The 17,799-nt window shown below is 36.3% G+C and overlaps 1 protein-coding gene across 2 annotated transcripts in view; it reads left to right on the top strand.

Annotated features, from left to right (window-relative positions):
* The window catches only part of CEP126 (centrosomal protein 126), a 38,567-nt gene extending 20,776 nt beyond the window's left edge, over positions 1-17,791 (top strand). Inside the window, exons 6-11 of one of the 2 annotated variants that reach the window (XM_085064447.1) lie at positions 4,911-7,029; positions 10,866-10,990; positions 11,289-11,376; positions 11,907-12,116; positions 14,547-14,610; positions 17,651-17,791. In XM_085064447.1, coding sequence (XP_084920573.1) covers positions 4,911-7,029; positions 10,866-10,990; positions 11,289-11,376; positions 11,907-12,116; positions 14,547-14,610; position 17,651 — 2,607 coding nt within the window. In that variant the 3' untranslated portion in view covers positions 17,652-17,791. Of the gene's footprint in view, positions 1-4,910; positions 7,030-10,865; positions 10,991-11,288; positions 11,377-11,906; positions 12,117-14,546; positions 14,612-17,650 lie in introns of those variants that run through there. The other variant, XM_085064455.1, reaches the window with a different exon arrangement.
* The last annotated feature ends 8 nt before the right edge of the window (positions 17,792-17,799 follow it).

The following is a 17,799-nucleotide window of genomic DNA, read 5'->3' as shown; positions in this document are numbered from 1 at the left end:
TCCTTGTAACAAAGAATTACACTGTTTCAAACAGTGGCAAGATTAAAAAAATATTAACCTTTAAATTCAGTAAGCTGTTTAGGGGAAGGTAGATGCTGAAACCTTGTACAAGTTCTTGTAAATCAAATCTGTAAAGTTCTTAGGAAGAATATCTGACAAACAAATGTGATTGAAAAAGGTTGAATTTGTAAAACAGGTAACATGTAAGTCACTTATATTTTTTTTTCAAGGTGAGTGATTATATTAATGAAGCATGCAGTCAATGTTGGCAATTACATGAAACTGCCTTATTAGATAAATCTATTTCCAGAAAGATATAAATATAAATATTAGAAAATGCTCTTAGGTGTATGATTTAGCCTTTAAGTTGCCCTGTATGAAGTTAGGCTTTGGACTCAGTGATCCTTGTGGGTCCCTTTCAACTCAGGATGTTCTATAATTCTAAAAGTATTTCTGTATGTGACCTTTAGGATTTACTTATATAGATCCACTTTCTGCCGTGGGTGCTGCTGTGTGGTGCACAAGAGTGGGACCATGATAAAACCTCTTCCATCTTTACAATGTATTTATATTGCTAAAGAAAAAATAATGTTTTTTCACTGACTACAAAAATGTATCTTTTTTTCTTTTTTTTAGGAAATAAAGAGCTCTGGAAGGGTAGTTCCTCAGTTGAACCAGAAATTACTTTAAAAATTGTATTCACTCAGTGATTCATTCAGGAACTCTTTAGTGGTCAAATGGTATTAATCTATTTTTTTTACTGATGCTGTGGCTCCAGTTCATTCAAATCTGTTAACTATAATCATTTAATCATTAAAATTATTATTAGTTAAACACTGAAGAACTTCTAGAATGAATATTTCATATCCATGCCCAGTTTTTCTGCACGACTATTTGCCTTGTCGTGTTTTTCAATTATGCTGTACCATGCTATAGTTATGTGACAAATCTGTGAGGTAGATGAATGCTCAAAATGAATTCATTAATGGGTCATAAACAAAAGAAGGGACTGATCCACTATGGTGCACAGTGTCTCAACATTTAGTAATTTAACAATTTTAATAGTATTTAAACCTAGCGTTACAACCTAGTATTTAAACCTAGCATGCACTCCTGGAGCTGAATGACCAGATTAGTCAGTGAGAGTTGGACACCTGGGACAGATACCTGAGAAACAGCATGCTGAGTACTGAGGTGCTAAAGCAACAGAGATAGATTCAGCTGAAAATCTGTTTCCTACACAGTTATGTACATTTACTTCAGGGTTTATTAAAACTGGAAATCAGAATTAAACACTAGTATTCAGTGTTCAGATCACTTTTCTTTTTAAATCGTCTGATAGGATGTCTTGCTGAAATTGCCCAAGTACCTATGAAATTAGAAATTAGTTCTTTTTATCCCAAGAAGTTTGAATCTACATTTGTTGCATCGTGGGATGGTTTTCCAAACAGGTAATTGAGGTCCTTTCAAAAGGTCATGGATTCCTAGATGGGTAGTTTCTTGTATCCTTAGCTTGGGAGGTGATCAGGCACCTAGGAGTTAGACAAGGAAAGACAGCAGTGTTGATACTAAGCTTTTCTCTGGTCATCCTGTACCTTCGTAGCTTCTTTGGTGGGTTTGCCACAACAGAATGGATCTCTTGTGTAAGGTAAGCACAAAAGTCATTTCTCAATGGAACTTGCTTTCTTGAGTCTGCCCAGATCTTCTGAAAAATCAGTATTGTGTAGTGCTGTGTACATGATGTTTTTCAAACTCACATGGAAATGACATTATTAATTTTGTAATGGATTTTCTCATTCCATAGTTGGTAAATTTCAAATGAGTGAAGTTGTTTAGGTACCTCACAGGCTTTGAAAGTTAATTTTGCATCTCTAAGTCCAATGGTGTCTTTTACTTCACAATCAATGTGAAGTGTAACATGATACGTATACACATATAAAAAGCAAAGAATTTCTGTAAAGAAACCAGTTGAAATTATCACAAATAGTTAGTAGTGTGAGAAGTGAGGGGCCTCAGTTTTCAGAGTAGCATTTTTTTACAGCATTTTATCTTCAGAAGACTGTTCCCATTCACCTCTTGGAATTATGAACAGTCAGCACTTCTTTTGCAGAAAGTGTCAAATACACATGTGGCAGCTCTTTTGTGTAATATCCTTCTGACAAAGTCCTTTGGCAGAAAATTCACTTGTCAGGTTCACTTAAAATTTTGCTTGTTGCAATATTGTTCTTTCACTGGCCTTATGAAAGATTTCTTAGGGTCGTACTTTTCTGTTTGTTGTAGTGCTTTACTAAAATGAAATTGCTTGACACAGCTGTTCTAAGTCCTAAGATATACAAGTGACCTCTTTAACTCCTGGAAGTATTCCTTTCCGAGGGATGTGGATATGTGTGGACAGAGGGGTGTTAGATTTCATGCATTATAACATAAGATAATGCCGGCTGAAGGAAAAAAAATAAATTGTACTTATATAACAGGAAAAATGCAAATCCAGTAAATAACAATATAATGCTCTATTAACACTTTGTTTCCTTATCATCCTATAATTTAAATAAAATAAAGTCATTGGGATTTCCAGGTTTACTTCCCTGCACCTACTGATCACTAAAAAAGGATAATTGCTGAATGTTTTTTTTATTTCTGCAGAAGTAGTTCTAATTACATATTTTTACAAGGAAGTAGGACATTCATTTGCATTACACAGTAGGCTAAAATGGGAAATATGTAAATATTTTAATGAGAATGTTAAGCATCTTTAAGACGTGAAAGGATGAAATTGTATGATGCAACAAAATAAATGTAAATGAACTGAATTTGCATGAACTGAGTGTGTGTTTAATGAGATTTCCTTGTTTGTTCTTTAGTTCCTAACATTTCTGGATGCTACCTCAACTGAGATTTTGTTTTCCATGGGGTTTTGTTTAACAAGGAGAGTACTTATTTATTTAATGTAGGATTAAGTGTATTTTCAACCTCTGGAGCACGACTGGGTAGAATTTTTTTAATCTTAATTTTTAAAATTTGCAAATTTTCTTGCACCCTCCAGATCTATCAGTTTAAGATAGCCTGCTATCAAGTGAAGGTTTTTAAAACTTGATTTTTACAAAATTTTTCTTCTGTCTAACTCTGTCATTTAAGAAATGCCTGTTTTGCTATACAGGTGCAGTTTCCAAATTAGACAAGAACTAAGTTTGACACCTGTAATTTCTTTTCACTGTTTTTTTTCCTTTCTGAAAATTTCACAGTTAGTTCTTGAATTTGGCCTGATACAGAAAGCTTTGAGTATATGCCTTGCCTTTTCCTTGTTTGGGGGAGTTCAAGCAGCGGTTAACAATATAATTTAGCCAAAATTAAATGTTAATAAATAATTAACAAAGTGTTATTTATTCTTTTCTATTTGAAAGACACTGTTTTGTATAGGTTTAGTTTGAAAATATTCCCTAAAGGGATCTTTCCCTACACTTGCTTCTTTGATCTTCTATTTAGTTTCTTTATCTCAGATCATAACTATAATGGAAGATTGCACCAACCTCTAAACATTTAGTGCAAGATAAGATTTAGTTCAATCCTAAAAAGTCTTTCAGGACTTACTAAGCTTTTTCTTCTGCAATTTAATATATTTGTACAGCTATAAAATATTACAATAATTAATGTATAAAAATACAAATAATTAATATACAATATTAATTATTAAGGCATAACAGTTTTATCGGAATAGAAAGTGTTAACTACAAAAATGTGCTATTATTCGTTAAAGAATTCTATGTTTGGTGAGTTTTCAAAACATTAGTTCTCTGTCATTGGTAGGGGATGTATAATCACTTACCTAGGTTAACAGATTTTGCTGTTTGAAACATCTTCCATTTGAAGTCACTAATGGAAAAAAAAAATCTTCATTGTTCAAGATTACATATCTAATTCAGCTTCTCTTAGTTTTTCACACCAATTTTGTCCAACATGAGGTTTAAAATTACTTTGCTGCTGAACTCTGTGAAAGTGAACTTCCAGGAAAGAATGTAGGAGATTGTGAAAATTGTTGACATGCTTGTTTTCCCTTATGTTCATGTGTATTTCCAAGTCTTGTGCTTGACAAAGTATGTATTTTCAACCATGTCAACATCTCAGTGCTTGGATAGAGGAGCAATAGTGAAGAAAACATTTGTACAGTACATACACGAAGTTGTCCCACTGGTGTTTCAGATGGTGCCTGTTGCTGTTATTCATCACTCCATTAAAATTTAATTAAAAGGTTGGGGGAGTGGATGAGAACCCCTTATGCTCTGGGACTTGATCTGTCCTCATAGAACAGGAGATATTTTCTTCTTTTTGAAAGACTTGAAGAAAGAATTTCACTGGGAGGAGTTGTTAATCACTGTGGTTATGATAACCAAGAGACTTTTCTGTGTTTTCCATGACAAGGCTTAACTCCTCATTGCTTGTGGCACTTTGTATGAAATGAAACATATTCAGTCTAGTATTATGGAGAAGTTGCAGTTTGGGGTAGATCGTCTATCAAACTTGCATTTTCATGGATTCTCTTTCAATTTATCACTCGAGTACCCTTACAGAATATGAAAACCACTCTGTGTCATAGGGAAATTCAGAAGGAGTATGGTTGTTTAGAAAAATCTAGTTCCTTTTTTGATATTGCAGAATTTACATGTAATTTAAGATTAAGTTTGTTGAACTATGCTGCTCTCTTCTCTGGATTTCTTCCAAAATGTATCGTTTTCTTTTGCAATTTAACAGGCAAATTTTGACTTGATGGAAACACTCATGGGGAAATGACCATGAGTCATTAAAAACACCAGGCTCAATATTGATTTAGTCTAAGCTCTCATTAATGAAAATTATTGTCAGAAAAACTACATTTCTGATAAATCTGAGAGTTTGGTTTTATGCCTGTATTTCAGAATTTTCATCAAGAAGTCAAAGAAACAGATGATTCAGAAAGCTTGACGAGCCTTGACAGTCTTGAGGCTGGAGAACAGAATGGAAATTGCGCAACATCAAGTGAATCATCTTTTACTGCACAATGTGACTGTGCCCTATACACTCCAGGAGAATGCCAGCCCAAGAATAATGGTTTGCTTCACACAGATCAAAGTACTTCTAAAAATGCACATCTCAATAATTGTCTGAGAAATGTAGATTTGCAACACTACCACAACATACCTATTCATGATCTTTTAGCTAAACATAATGTTCTGACTCCTGCTGAACATGTAAACACTTCAGAAGAGGAATCATATGCTTCTCAGAGATATGGAAAAAAGCCTGCAAAATTCTCTACCTCTGGTAAGCAAAAGAGCTCTGTAAGTAATGCATTTAGTTTTCTGCAAAATATAAAAGGCAGAAGCAAGCCATCTTCTGGAACAGCTAGCACTGGTCATCCTGTTTTCAATCCTAGCAGAGCCTGTGACAGCCCTGATTCTATTCCAGGAGAAAGAGTTCAGAATCTGATGCAAGATCAGAGTTTTAAAATGACCCCACAGGAGAGAACTAAATCTATGCAATCATCCAGTCAACCTATTGCAACATCTGTAATCTTATTTCCTAATCAGGGATGTTCCACTGGCATTCCCAGCACAGCTGATACATTACCAGAGGACAAAAACATCAGTGCAGGCTTTTTAAAAAATACCTCAGGAAAAATGACTGAAACAAAAGAAGAAAATATTAAATCTATGAGTGATATTATTTCAGAAACATCTTTATTTCAGGACATACCAAATGCCTCAGTTCTGTTGGACATTAAGCAGCAGAATAATAAAGAAGAAGGAAAGGAAAATATAATTGAAACTATGTCACTGTTGTCTGATAGAGAGTCCAGTTCTGACACTTCTGCACAGGACAAAATCCTGAAAAATAATACTCTTGAAAGAAAAAGAGCAAAGTTATTCAGAAGTATTTTAAAGAAGGATTATAATTATGAATGCAGTCATTTCAAAGCTGTGGTTTTGGACCATGGGATCAGATTTGGAGCTCAACTCATGTCATCTATCAGAGACAGTTTAGAACTGGCAAAAATAAAAAGGAAAAGTGCAGAAAGTGAAAAACACAATAGGAAGATAAGCTGGTGTGATCAAACTGATGAGATAGTAGTAGAAAATAATGAAAAACGCAATGAAAAAAGCATCAGTGAAATATCTTCACAGCTGCAATGTGTTCAAAGTGCAAACAGTGCTCATAAGAATAATTTAAATATGGTTGCTCAGCGTTCAAACCCCATGTTCATAAAAAATTATCAGGAAAATTCTCATATATCGAAACCAAATATTAATACTGAAAAATCAAATAAAGAATACCCATCTCAGAATATATTTATGTCTACTGGATCCTTTTCCACTAAAAAAGCTTGGATGGTATCAAAAGATGAAGCAAGTAAACCCCCGGTATGTAGCAAAAATTCTAAAACTAAAGAAGGTAGTCAACTCAAAAATAAGGCAAAAATAACCAGAAGATCAACATCTGTAAGAGTCCAGTCACGTTTTGTGCCCAAGAAGAGAAGAGGCACTGTGATCCAACCACAGGCAGCCGCTGAAGCCAACAAAGCTCCAAAAGCTCCAGGGAAATTGCTCGCACCTCACCCGCCTTCCACACCTCTGCTGGGAAACAGAAGTGTTCAAAATACAGCCAGCCCTGGGTGTCAGTCACTGCCACCTCCAAGCCTGCAAGCTACCACTGCTAGCAGGAATGATTTCAATGACAGGCATGTAGTGCCAGCAAATCAGGTTTCAAATAGGAACAGTGCAGAAAACAGAGAGAATACTGCTGGTTGTGCTAGCTTGGCCACTGTGATCTCTACACCTGACTGCAGCACGGCCAAATACGAACCTTGGGCAAAAAATACTTGTTCTGTAAATAATGTTCAGCCAAGCACCTGTCAAGATCATTCAGTAACCTGCACTGAGAGAAGACCTGTTAACACAGAAAATGGATTACATCTCCATCATATCCCAGCAGCTGGAAAAACAAGCACCTTCTGTCCTAGAGCACATTATGCCCGAGCTCCAAAGGGCTCTGCTACTGGTAAGAGTCATGTTTCTGGGTCTGGGGTGGGGGGATGTTCAGACAAAAGTCTTCTTTAAATACTTTGCAAATTTGTTTTCAGTTAAAGCATCCGTCCTTTCATCCGTTCACACAACATAGCCAGTTTTAACAAGCTTTCACCATTTGTCATTGTCATTTCTATTCTAGTGGTGCCCAGAGGCCTCTCAAACGTTGATCCCCATTTCTAATAGCTCTCTGCAATGTTAAATGAAAAGGAAGTATTTTCCCTGAGATTATATTCATGACTAATGAGCAGATGTGACAGGTGGTCTAAATAATTATATAGGAGGAAGTGACTAAGTTTATACAAGCAAGTTTTACAAGGTAACTGAGAGTCATAGCTTGTTGTCCAACAGTCACTGCCACATGTGAGTGAAAGAAATGTAGTTCTATTCTGTTTTTAAAATGTTGATGCTGTACATTGAGACTTAGTCCCAATAATACTATTAAAAGCTGAGTCAAAATTAAAGGTAAGTTAAAACAAAAGAGCTTCTGCCAGGCAAACTTTGCTCTGCTCCAAAGTATGTCTGATTTATAAAGAATTTTAAGAAATTTCAGGAACAATCATGTATTTTATTAAAAATTAACCTTGGGAACAATATGAGGGACAGATTGATTGGTCAGATATAGAAAGGATGCATAAGAAATGTCTGGGAGAATAAACTTTAATCTCCTGGGTTTTGCGTTTCAATTTACATTTCATGCTTTTTGATTTGCCTTGTTTGTCCTGTGCAGCCTAGCTATATTCTGTGCCTTGGGCAATGATGACATCCTGTGCTTGTAATTTCTGTGTAGTATGCTGGTTTGCTTCCTACTGAGGGCTGCAGCTGGAGCTCCTGACACTGTGGTCCCTACTTCAGGTACAAGCAGTACTCCAAACTGCTTCACATACTGGGATCACCCCAAGGATTGGCCATGCAACTCAAAGATACTTTCTAGTAGAATAATGAATACCCGTATGTCTAAATGCCCTGCATTTCTAGTTTTATCTACAGTAATACATAGTTTTAACTATGGAGTGATTCAGAACAACTCTGTTGTGTAAGAGCAGAGGCTGGCAGGTGAATATTCTTGGCCTAAAGCAGGGGTGGGAAAAGAAAAATGTTATCTGCTTGTCTGTTCTAGTTCAAAGTCAAACAGATGAGTTTAAATCTGTGTGACTTAACCTATTTGATTTTACGTTGGAAATTAATGAAGACTTGCATTACTACGCCTTGCTTCCAGCAGAGATTCTTTCCTCTTGATGTCCTTATCTTCACATCAGATCAATGAATCAGGAAATGTCCTGGGTCCAAGTTGTGCACTACTAACACTGCCTTCACTGCAACTTTAAATGCTACATCCCCAGTGTCACATACTCCAGCTCTTTTAGAGAAGAGCTGAGTAACCGCCTTTTAAAATTCATGTGGGTTATCCTCTCTCACTATCTACTTAGACTGTGTATTTTGAAAGTCTTTATTTTAAATACTCTAGATAACTCTTACTGACTTGCTGTTATTTGTTCAATTGTCTGCAAATGCTCATAGACACCATAGTCCGAAGTGCTAGCCTGTGAGACTGAATACTGCATTGCTCTTGAGTAAAATATCTGCAGAGTTCCATGAGCTCTGTGAAGACACTGTAGAAGATGTCATCTGTTGCAATGCTTGCCCAAATGTACAGAAAGTGAGAACCAGATGAAGAAGTACAATTGTTGTCCATGAGGATCTTAATTAACTTTGGCTTCCAGGCTTCAAGTTGTATATCCTCTGCCTGATCCATATTATACTGTAGCTGAGTGTTAGAATTTTTAAGACCTTTCTTCTTCAGTCAGTAAAAGGCTTTAAAAATATGTTTAACCTTTAGCCTGTGACAAATATGGGTCTAATTAACATGCTTATAGTTAAATAGCAGTAGGCTGCTTACTATCTTGTTCCCATAAAGATAATATTGGTTATTATAATCTTGTCTTATATGTCTCAAAGGAATCTTTCCCTTGGCATTGATCTAGTATGTCTTGCAAACTAATTAAAACAAGTATTGATGCATACACTAACAGCAATCTTGAATTCCGTTTTTTTCAGAAAAACATTATGTGATTGCTAATATAACAAGGGGGCGTCTTCACCTTTTCACCTTCACTGCTTCACCTTTTCTTTTCAGGTGCTATTCAGCACCATGCATTTTGTTACAATAATTTGCAGATAAATAAATGGCAGCCTTTCAAATATGTCCCATGTTACCATTGATGGCAGCAGCCAGATAACTAGTTTCAAATATGTTTCTAGGATCAGTTTTTTGGTTTTGTTTTCTATGAATGATAAGAATTCTGCTTAAATGTCACTGTAATAAGCACAAAAAAAATTTTGTTAGAATCAGTAAAGCATCTCTTGGTAAAATTATGAACTGTACAATAAACTGCACATGTAAATATTTATTATGTCAATAAGTAGGTAATTTGTCTTACCAAGTTTAAATCAAGTAACTCTGTTTACAGATCTAGTAACTGTGTTTACAAATAAGAACATAGCATCTCCTTGATATGTAGATTCCTGAGTTGTACATGAAAATACTAATTTGCATCTCCAGTTTGAATGCATGAAAGTTTAATTAAGAACATAATTTTAATTTTGAAACTTGATGCTTCACTTTCGAAAATGTATTGCAACACCAGACAAAACTGAGATAAATTTGAAGTACTGTGTCTAGATTAGACCTCTCTAGCTGAGGGAAAATGCTACACAGCAGTACTGCCTCTTAAAATTAGCACAAAGATGTACGAATAAGTAACATTAACAACAAAATGCCAAGCCATAGAAATAACCTTTAAACTCATGACTTTCAAACTTCGCAACACTGTGAGGCCACATCTGGAATGCTGTGTTCAGTTCTGGGCTCCTCAGTACAAGAGAGACATGGAGATGCTGGGAGAGAGTCTAGTGAAGAACCACAAAGATGGCAAGAGGACTCATGGGAGCATCTCTCCTATGAGGAGAGGCTGAGAGCTTGAAGTATTCAGCCTGGAGAAGGCCATGGGGAACCTTACCAATGTCTATAAATACCTGGAAGGACGCTGCAAAGAGGACAGAGCCAGGCTTTTTTAAGTGGTGCCCACTGAAAGTACCTGAACAATGGGTACAAACTGAAACACAGGAGTTTCCCTCTAAACATCAGGAAAGTGTTTTGTTTTTTTTTTAATTGTGAGAGTGACTGAGCACTGGCATAAATTGTCCAGAGACTTTATTGAGTTTCCATCCTTGGAGTCACTCAAAAACCATCTGAGCATGGTCCTGGGCAATGAGCTCTATGTGGGAGTGGGAGCACTATGTTTGAGTGGGAGCACTGGACCAGACAACTTCAGAAGGTCCCTTCCCACCTCGACCATATTGTGATTCTGTGAATCAAATAAACTTTGTGAGCTACTACATGTTTTCTGCACACTGCCATGTAATCTTAATGAAAGTTGAATCCATTAACATAGACAATTCAGCAGCAGTCATTTACTGCGTTGGACAGACTTTAAGATTATTCTCTAAGTGCAATTTATTTTCTAAAACATTACTTATTTGATATTTTGTATATCACAGCTCACCTTTCGTTCTCCATTTTACTTGGTAAGGTCACCTGGTATCTTTGTAGAGACCACTTTTATTATATGGGATTCAAACATGGGGCTTCACTTAACCTGCTTATTTCTACATACAATACAATTTAAGGAGATCAGATGTAAACAGCTAAATGTGGAGACATTTACTCATCTTTATTAGTTTTGTACTACTATATTGATCATGTTGTTCACACATTTTTGGTTTACTTTTGTCTGCATGTCATTTAAGGTGTTGTTCCTGTTACAAGACAAAATCAGGGTTTTGACAACTATGAAAATAAACACCGAGGTTTTCCCGAATGCAGAAGACGAAGTGTGGTCTCTAAAAGACAGAAGCCTGCTCATCATGCACAGGTTAGTATAAAATACTATAAAAAATAAAAAGTTTATTTATCTTCAAAATGGAAAGAGTTTCAGGAATATCAAAGATTGATTCATTGTCATATGATTTTGAATCAATGTGGTTAGTGAGCTTGCTGTCACTGCTAAAGAAAAGAATAAAACCAACTAGAATACGTCACTATATTAGTATACAGTAATGTTTTTGCTCTTGAAAACATTTGGTAATATGAAATAATAAACAGAATATGTTCAAAAGGTAGTATAGTTACCTTAAATTATACTTAAAATATTCTTATAATATTTTTGATAGAATTCGTTATGTACTGTCCAGCTGAGTCCTGTTCAGTCTGCATTTGATCCAGTGCAAAAGATGAAAAACATCTGTAAATCTGAGGAAGGTATAGTAACACAACTCACTTCAATGCTTTGTTATACATAAAGTAGAACGACAGTGTATCCACTGTGTAACTCAGCTTGTGCCTTTTGGCATCAGTGATTCTAAGTGAGAAAGGGTAGTTCTCTAGAGCTATTTTTTCCTGTAAATATAAGATATAGCACCATATAGCATGATATCAATTGTTTTATAAATGCATTACAACATATATTAAATTTTCATTCCATTTCTGTTTGATTTTAACTGTTCTGTAGCTGTATGTGTCACATGTAACTGTATGATGTGGACAGGTATTGCTTGCTATCATTATGTATTTCCAAACTCATTAGGTTTTGCTCTGGTGCCAATTGTAAGATGCATTAGTGTTCTTAATTATTTCATTTTCTACCATATCATGTTTATTGATTTTGCCACCTTTTTATTCTTTTAATGTCAGTTTTGTGTGTTTCACAGACCTACAGTCATTAAAACGAACACTTACTTTTAAATGTAATGAGCCCTTCTTATTTGAAGTTCCCCCTGTAATCTCTTCAGTTTCAGAAAGCACTGCTAAGTTTCTAGTGGCAGAAAAACTTGCCAGAACACCGATGGCAGAGGGTGAAATCCTGGCAGCCATGGACCATGTGGAGGCAGCCAGCCAGCCCTCACGGTTTAACAGGGCTCCATGTCCAAGCAGAAGTGCTCTTTCAGCAGAAGAGCAGAAGATTTTCCAGTCTTTGGATTGTCTGGATCAAAAGCTACAAAGTAAGTTGGTAATAAATTGGATGCTACATCAAGCAGTTAAAGAACTTTATATTTTGTTGTAATGGATTCCTTTGGATTAAAAACAGGAATCCTGTGATAGAAATGTTTTCTATATGAGAGAAATATTTTACTATTACTATTTCTATTACTATTACTCTTATTATGATTATTGTTTACAAAATGCAGTAAACAATGTATGAAAATCCTGAAACTCTTCTTTAAGTCAATGAAATTAATTCAAAATAATGGTGACTTTGTCTTGGTAAAAAATAACTCTAAATGTGATGGAAGGACACCTTCAGAAACTGGCTTAGCCAAACTGTAGATGTTGTTTGTCAGAGATGTTTGTCAAAATTGTTCTTTCAAGGTGCGTCAGGAGCCTCACTTGGAAATCTGTTTGAAAGCTCATCCATCTTAACTTTTTTGCAATTATTTTTGCAAATAAATGCCCTCAAATTATATGTCATATAGTCTTGCAAATGTAGCCCTTTATAATGAATGACTTTTCATTTTCTTACTTCTGATATTTTAGAATATTCCTCTTCTCCATGAATTCTGAAGGGTCAAAAATAATGAGTTCTGACATTGCTGCAGATAAATCTGAGTGTTTAAGTGAATATCACTTGTGCAACCATTTAAAAAATGTCAGACTTACTTAAGTGTTCTCTACCTTGTTCTTCCTCTGTGCCAGGTGGATTTCTTACCTGCTCTATACTGCTGCTTTTTATATGAACCCTCCAATCACAGTTTCCATTTTGCTGAAGAATGTGAGGGAAAGTCTTTACTTGCTCTTGATATTTTTCCCCAATGATTAATTAGCTATCTCTTTCATTACTCATCCTATGATAACTACCACACTCGTAGAACAGACTTACTTCTTGAATCTCCTGCTACTTTAGGTTTTACTTTGACCTATGTGATCATACAGGTCTTCTATTAAAAATTCACATTAGTTTGGCATAGTTCCAGTGTTTTATGTACTCCATCCTTGAAACACTCCACACTTGAAATCAGTGGGGACCTTATGACTTAGTCTCTTCACTGGTCTGCTTACCTTCTTATATGATAGGAATAACTGCTTGCCATTTTTGCTGTACATGGAATTGCCAGCTCTCCTGAGCTTTACATTTTCCTTGGACTTTTTTCATATAAAATTTTACATGCCAATTATTTGAGTTTATTAGAGTCTGCTTTCTTGAAGTCCATTGATTTCATTTTACTATTTCACTGCCATTCCTTCTGGACTGCACCATTTCATGATCAGGGTACCCAACTTTACCCCTTTATTGACTGGAATCAAACTAAACCAGGACTTATTAAACTCCTGCATGCTATCCATACACTTCTACATTACATGGTGAATTGTGTGACTTTGAGGAGAAAGGCTTCAGTTTCCTATACACTGCAACAGCAGAATAAAAGATCTTTGCAATTGTTTAGAAACTTTCTGCGGCTGTAGCTTATAATTCCTGCTCTGTCAAACAGTCATTCAGAATTTCATTTTATCGTAACCTGTGGTTATTGCTTCCAGGCAAATGGAAATGAAAAATTCCATTTTTTTTACCAGAGAGGTGTTTTGATGTGATGTGCTCAAGTTAAGAAAATAGATATGAAAAAATAAATATGAGTATACAGAAACTAAATTTCTGTATAAGTAACAAAGAAACGACAAAGAGATAGAGGGAAAGGTAAATTCAGCAAAAGAACTGGGAGCAAGAACGCTGAAGTCTTCAAACTGTGAAAAAGAAAACTGTAAGAAAAGTACATAGGAATATGAAAGAAACAATGAAAGAATTATAGGAGTTAACAGAGTGCAAAGTAAGTAACTGTGAAAGTTAGTGTAAGACATACACATATGTACGTAGCTCAGAAATTTAATTAGCTTGCCTAATTCTTTGGTGACTAAAATTGGTTATAGGAAGCTGGGAAATTTTCCAGGTAGGCTTACATGTAAGTACCTGTAAGTAAGTGTTGTAGGTGCTTCCATGTCATACAAGTGCATTGCTTTTCTAAACTGTGACCTTTTTGCACGCCTTTTTGCACCCTTTCTTCTGGCTTTGTTTTCATGTGTTACCAAATTAAGTGATTAAAACTGTGTAGCTTCATATTGATCTTTTTAATGAATAGCAGTTAATCACTATCCAATCTACATCTGGAATATTTGTTGCCGACTTAGTATAGCTGGCATTCTTTTCTCTAGCATTACATTTCTTTATTTACTAAATTTTTTGTTCATGTATCTAGATGCAAATTTTACAAATAGCTCTATGGCCTATACTTCAGCAGCTGTTGGTAGGGGAAATAAAACCAGTGCTACTAAATTACATTTTCACAATTTTCAGAAAGTTTTGAGTTGAATATTTGACTGTGAGTCTTATTGAAGTATTTGGTTTATATAATATTCATTATATACTTTCATTCTTTTTATAGATGTTCAAGATGCCATTACCAGAAACCCATTTGCTTCACATGTTTTGCAGATAAGTAGCCCTTAGTAGGTATTTAATTTAAATGTGTTCAGCTTTAATTTCTACAAACCAACCTTATGGCTTATTTTATTGTAAAAATATAATTGAAAATACTGATATCAATCTGTTCATCTGGCTTGCCATATTTTCTGTCTGTATTAAAAAAAGCTCCAACAAACATGAACTGTATAGTACTGTAAACAGGCTTTAACAGTTTATATGAGACTGCCTCATCCTCTGGTTTCATTTTCATTTTAGTATCTGAAGACACTTGCCAAGTCCAGGAAGTTCCAAGAACTTTTAAGAAACAGTAATTTAGTAGGGTCCATTTGAAGTATATATAACTCATAAATAATTTCTATTTCTTAATAGCATAGAGACAAAAGGGGTAGTTATGCATGGCAGTGCATAAAATAATTGTTAATGCAAAGAATTTTTACTTTGACCTGAAGGTGTACCATTTTCTGTAAGTGATAGGTATTACCTTTCTTCAATAGGTATTTGTATTTGCTTTTATATATTCTAGACCTGGTCAGTTTCAAAAAATATGATACCTGGAATTTAAATAAATGAATAGGCAGATGAGTGTCTGAAGTACAACATTTACATTTCAAATGTTCAGTTTATGATGCAGGAATTTGTATTTATAATTCTGTATTATCAATCTTCTCCTTTACTATATATTTACACTGAAGAAAAATTACAGACATGACTATATACTTAGAAACATAGAATCATACAACTATTTAGGTTGAAAAAGATCTCTAAGATCATCAAGTCCAACCATTAACCCAGCACTTCCCAGTCCATCCCTAACCCATGTCTTTAAGTGTCAAATCTATGTGACTTTTAAATACCTCCAGGGATGGGGACTCCACCACTTCCCTGGGGAGCATGTTTCAATGACTAACAACCTTTTCAATGAAGAAAATCTTCCTAATATCCAATTTAAGCCTCCCCTGACAATGATTTGAGGCTGTTTCCTCTTGTCCTGTCACTTGTTACCTGGGAGAAGAGACCAACCCTCACCTGGCTACACCCTCCTTTCAGGCAGTTGTAAAGAGTGACAAGGTCCTCCCTGAGCCTCCTTTTCTTCAAGCTAAACACCCCCAGCTCCCTCAGCCACTCCTTACAGAACTTTTGCTCCAGACCCTTCCCCAGCTCCATTGCCCTTCTCTGGACCCTCAATGTCTTTCTTGCAGTGAGAGGCCCAGAACTGAACACAGGATTTGAGGTGTGGCCTCAGCGGGGCTGAGTACAGGGGAATGATCACTGCCCTGGTCCTGCTGGCCACACTATTGCTGATCCAGGCCAGGATGCCATTGGCCTCCTTGGCCACCTGGGCACAGCTGGATCATGTTCAGCTGCCGTCAGCCAGCACCCCCAGGCCCTGCCTAGCCATTCTATCCCCAGCCTGTAGCGCTACCTGGGGCTGTTGTGTCCCAAGTGCAGGACCTGACCTTGGCCTTGTTGAACCTCATACCTCAAACAGTGGCCTTGACCCACTGATCCAGCCTGTACAGATCCCTCTGCAGAGCCTTTTGGCCCTCCAGCAGAACAACAGTCCCACCCAACTTGGTGTCAGATGCAAAGTGACTGAGGGTGTATTCAACCCCTCATCCAGATCATCAATAAAGAGCTGGCCCCAGCACTGAGCCCTGGGGAACCCCACTTGTGACCAGGTGCCAGCTAGATGTAACTCCATTCACCACCACTCTCTGGGCTCAGCCATTTAGACAGCTTTTTACCCAGTGAAGAGTGTAACCATTCACATCATAAGCAGCCAGTTTTTCCAGGAGAATGCTGTTGGAAGCTGTGTCAAAGACTTTACTAAAGGTAAGCAATATGCACAGCCTTTTCCTGCATCCATTAAGTGGGTCATTTGGTCATAGAAGGAGATCAGGTCAGGCAAGGAGGACCTGTCTTTCCTAAACCCATGCTAAGCTAGGCCTGATTCCCTGGTTGTCCTGTACATGTTGTGTGATCACACTCAAGATGATCTGCTTCATATAATTCATATACTTTACTGGATAAACTGTTACCAAAACATTAGAGAAAAAATTTTTTAGTCGTTAGGCTTTTGCAACTTTCTGAATTTGAGACTGAAACACCCCCGGAAGTCTCCCAGCTCCTAAATTCAAAATCATTGCCTCATTTTCACGTGGGATTGTGAAAAGAGTATGGGTGCATCATTGCCTTTCTGCTTGTGAATCTGAGTAGTAAGTGTGACTTGGAACCTCAACTTCCTTTCTTTTGCTTCTTATCTTATAAATTTAGTGGTTTATGGCTAAACAACTTGTAAACTTTGCATTTTTCATCATAGTTACCTTTATTGAATCTGTGTTTTAATAATGCATTTTTGAGTTTGTTCTTTAGTCCCTCATAGTCTGTCGTACATTAAAAACAAAAAAGGGAAACAAAGCTGTTCTCTGCTCCAGTGCATTTTCCTGGCTTTCAATAGTCTGAAGCCTTTATTGGCTGACTGGTCTGTGACAAAGCTTTCTCCCACTAATTCTTCATCTACAAGATTTTTGTTTCATGAATAAGATATAAACACTAGATATTACTCAGACTTTAGAACTGCAGTCTTTAGAACTGCACGTTCTTTGATGGACATTTAAGACTTGTCTTTCACTACAAGCATATACTTACATATTATAACAGCTATAGATAAACATTCAAATCTCAGCCACTGGTTTGGAATTCTTCTTGATGATAAGAATGAAGTGTCATCCAAGTACCCAGCTGCAGAAAAAGTACAGATGAACGAGATTTCATTAAATCTGCTAGGAAAAACAGTGGGGTTTTAAATGTTTACTTCACCAAGAGAAGAACTTGCTTCAGCCCTCCTAGTTTCAGAGCACCCAAATAAACTATGGATATTTACTCAGTAATTTCTGCAAAGGACATGGTACTCTGTAATACCAACCTCTAAATCCAGATGAAGGTAGGCAATTGTTTATGTCATGGAAAACAGGTCACATGATACTGTCAAATGATGTTTCTTACATAATCACATTTCTGTTTATATACATGTATATCTCATTATTTTCTGTTTTATTATAGACTATTCAGCAGTGCATGTCCTCCCTTTGGGTGAGCCCTGCAATAGCCTCACAACAGTACCAGAGTACCTCCAGCTGGCAGTCCACTGCAGTGGAACATCAGACACTGGCATTATCTGCTACAGGATCTTGTGGCTTTATGTACTTTAT

The sequence above is a fragment of the Lichenostomus cassidix genome, chromosome 1, assembly GCF_008360975.1.
Source record: "Lichenostomus cassidix isolate B80296 chromosome 1, HeHo_3.0, whole genome shotgun sequence".
In the NCBI taxonomy this organism is placed as follows: domain Eukaryota; kingdom Metazoa; phylum Chordata; class Aves; order Passeriformes; family Meliphagidae; genus Lichenostomus; species Lichenostomus cassidix.
This window is presented reverse-complemented; position numbering and strand designations above follow the sequence as displayed.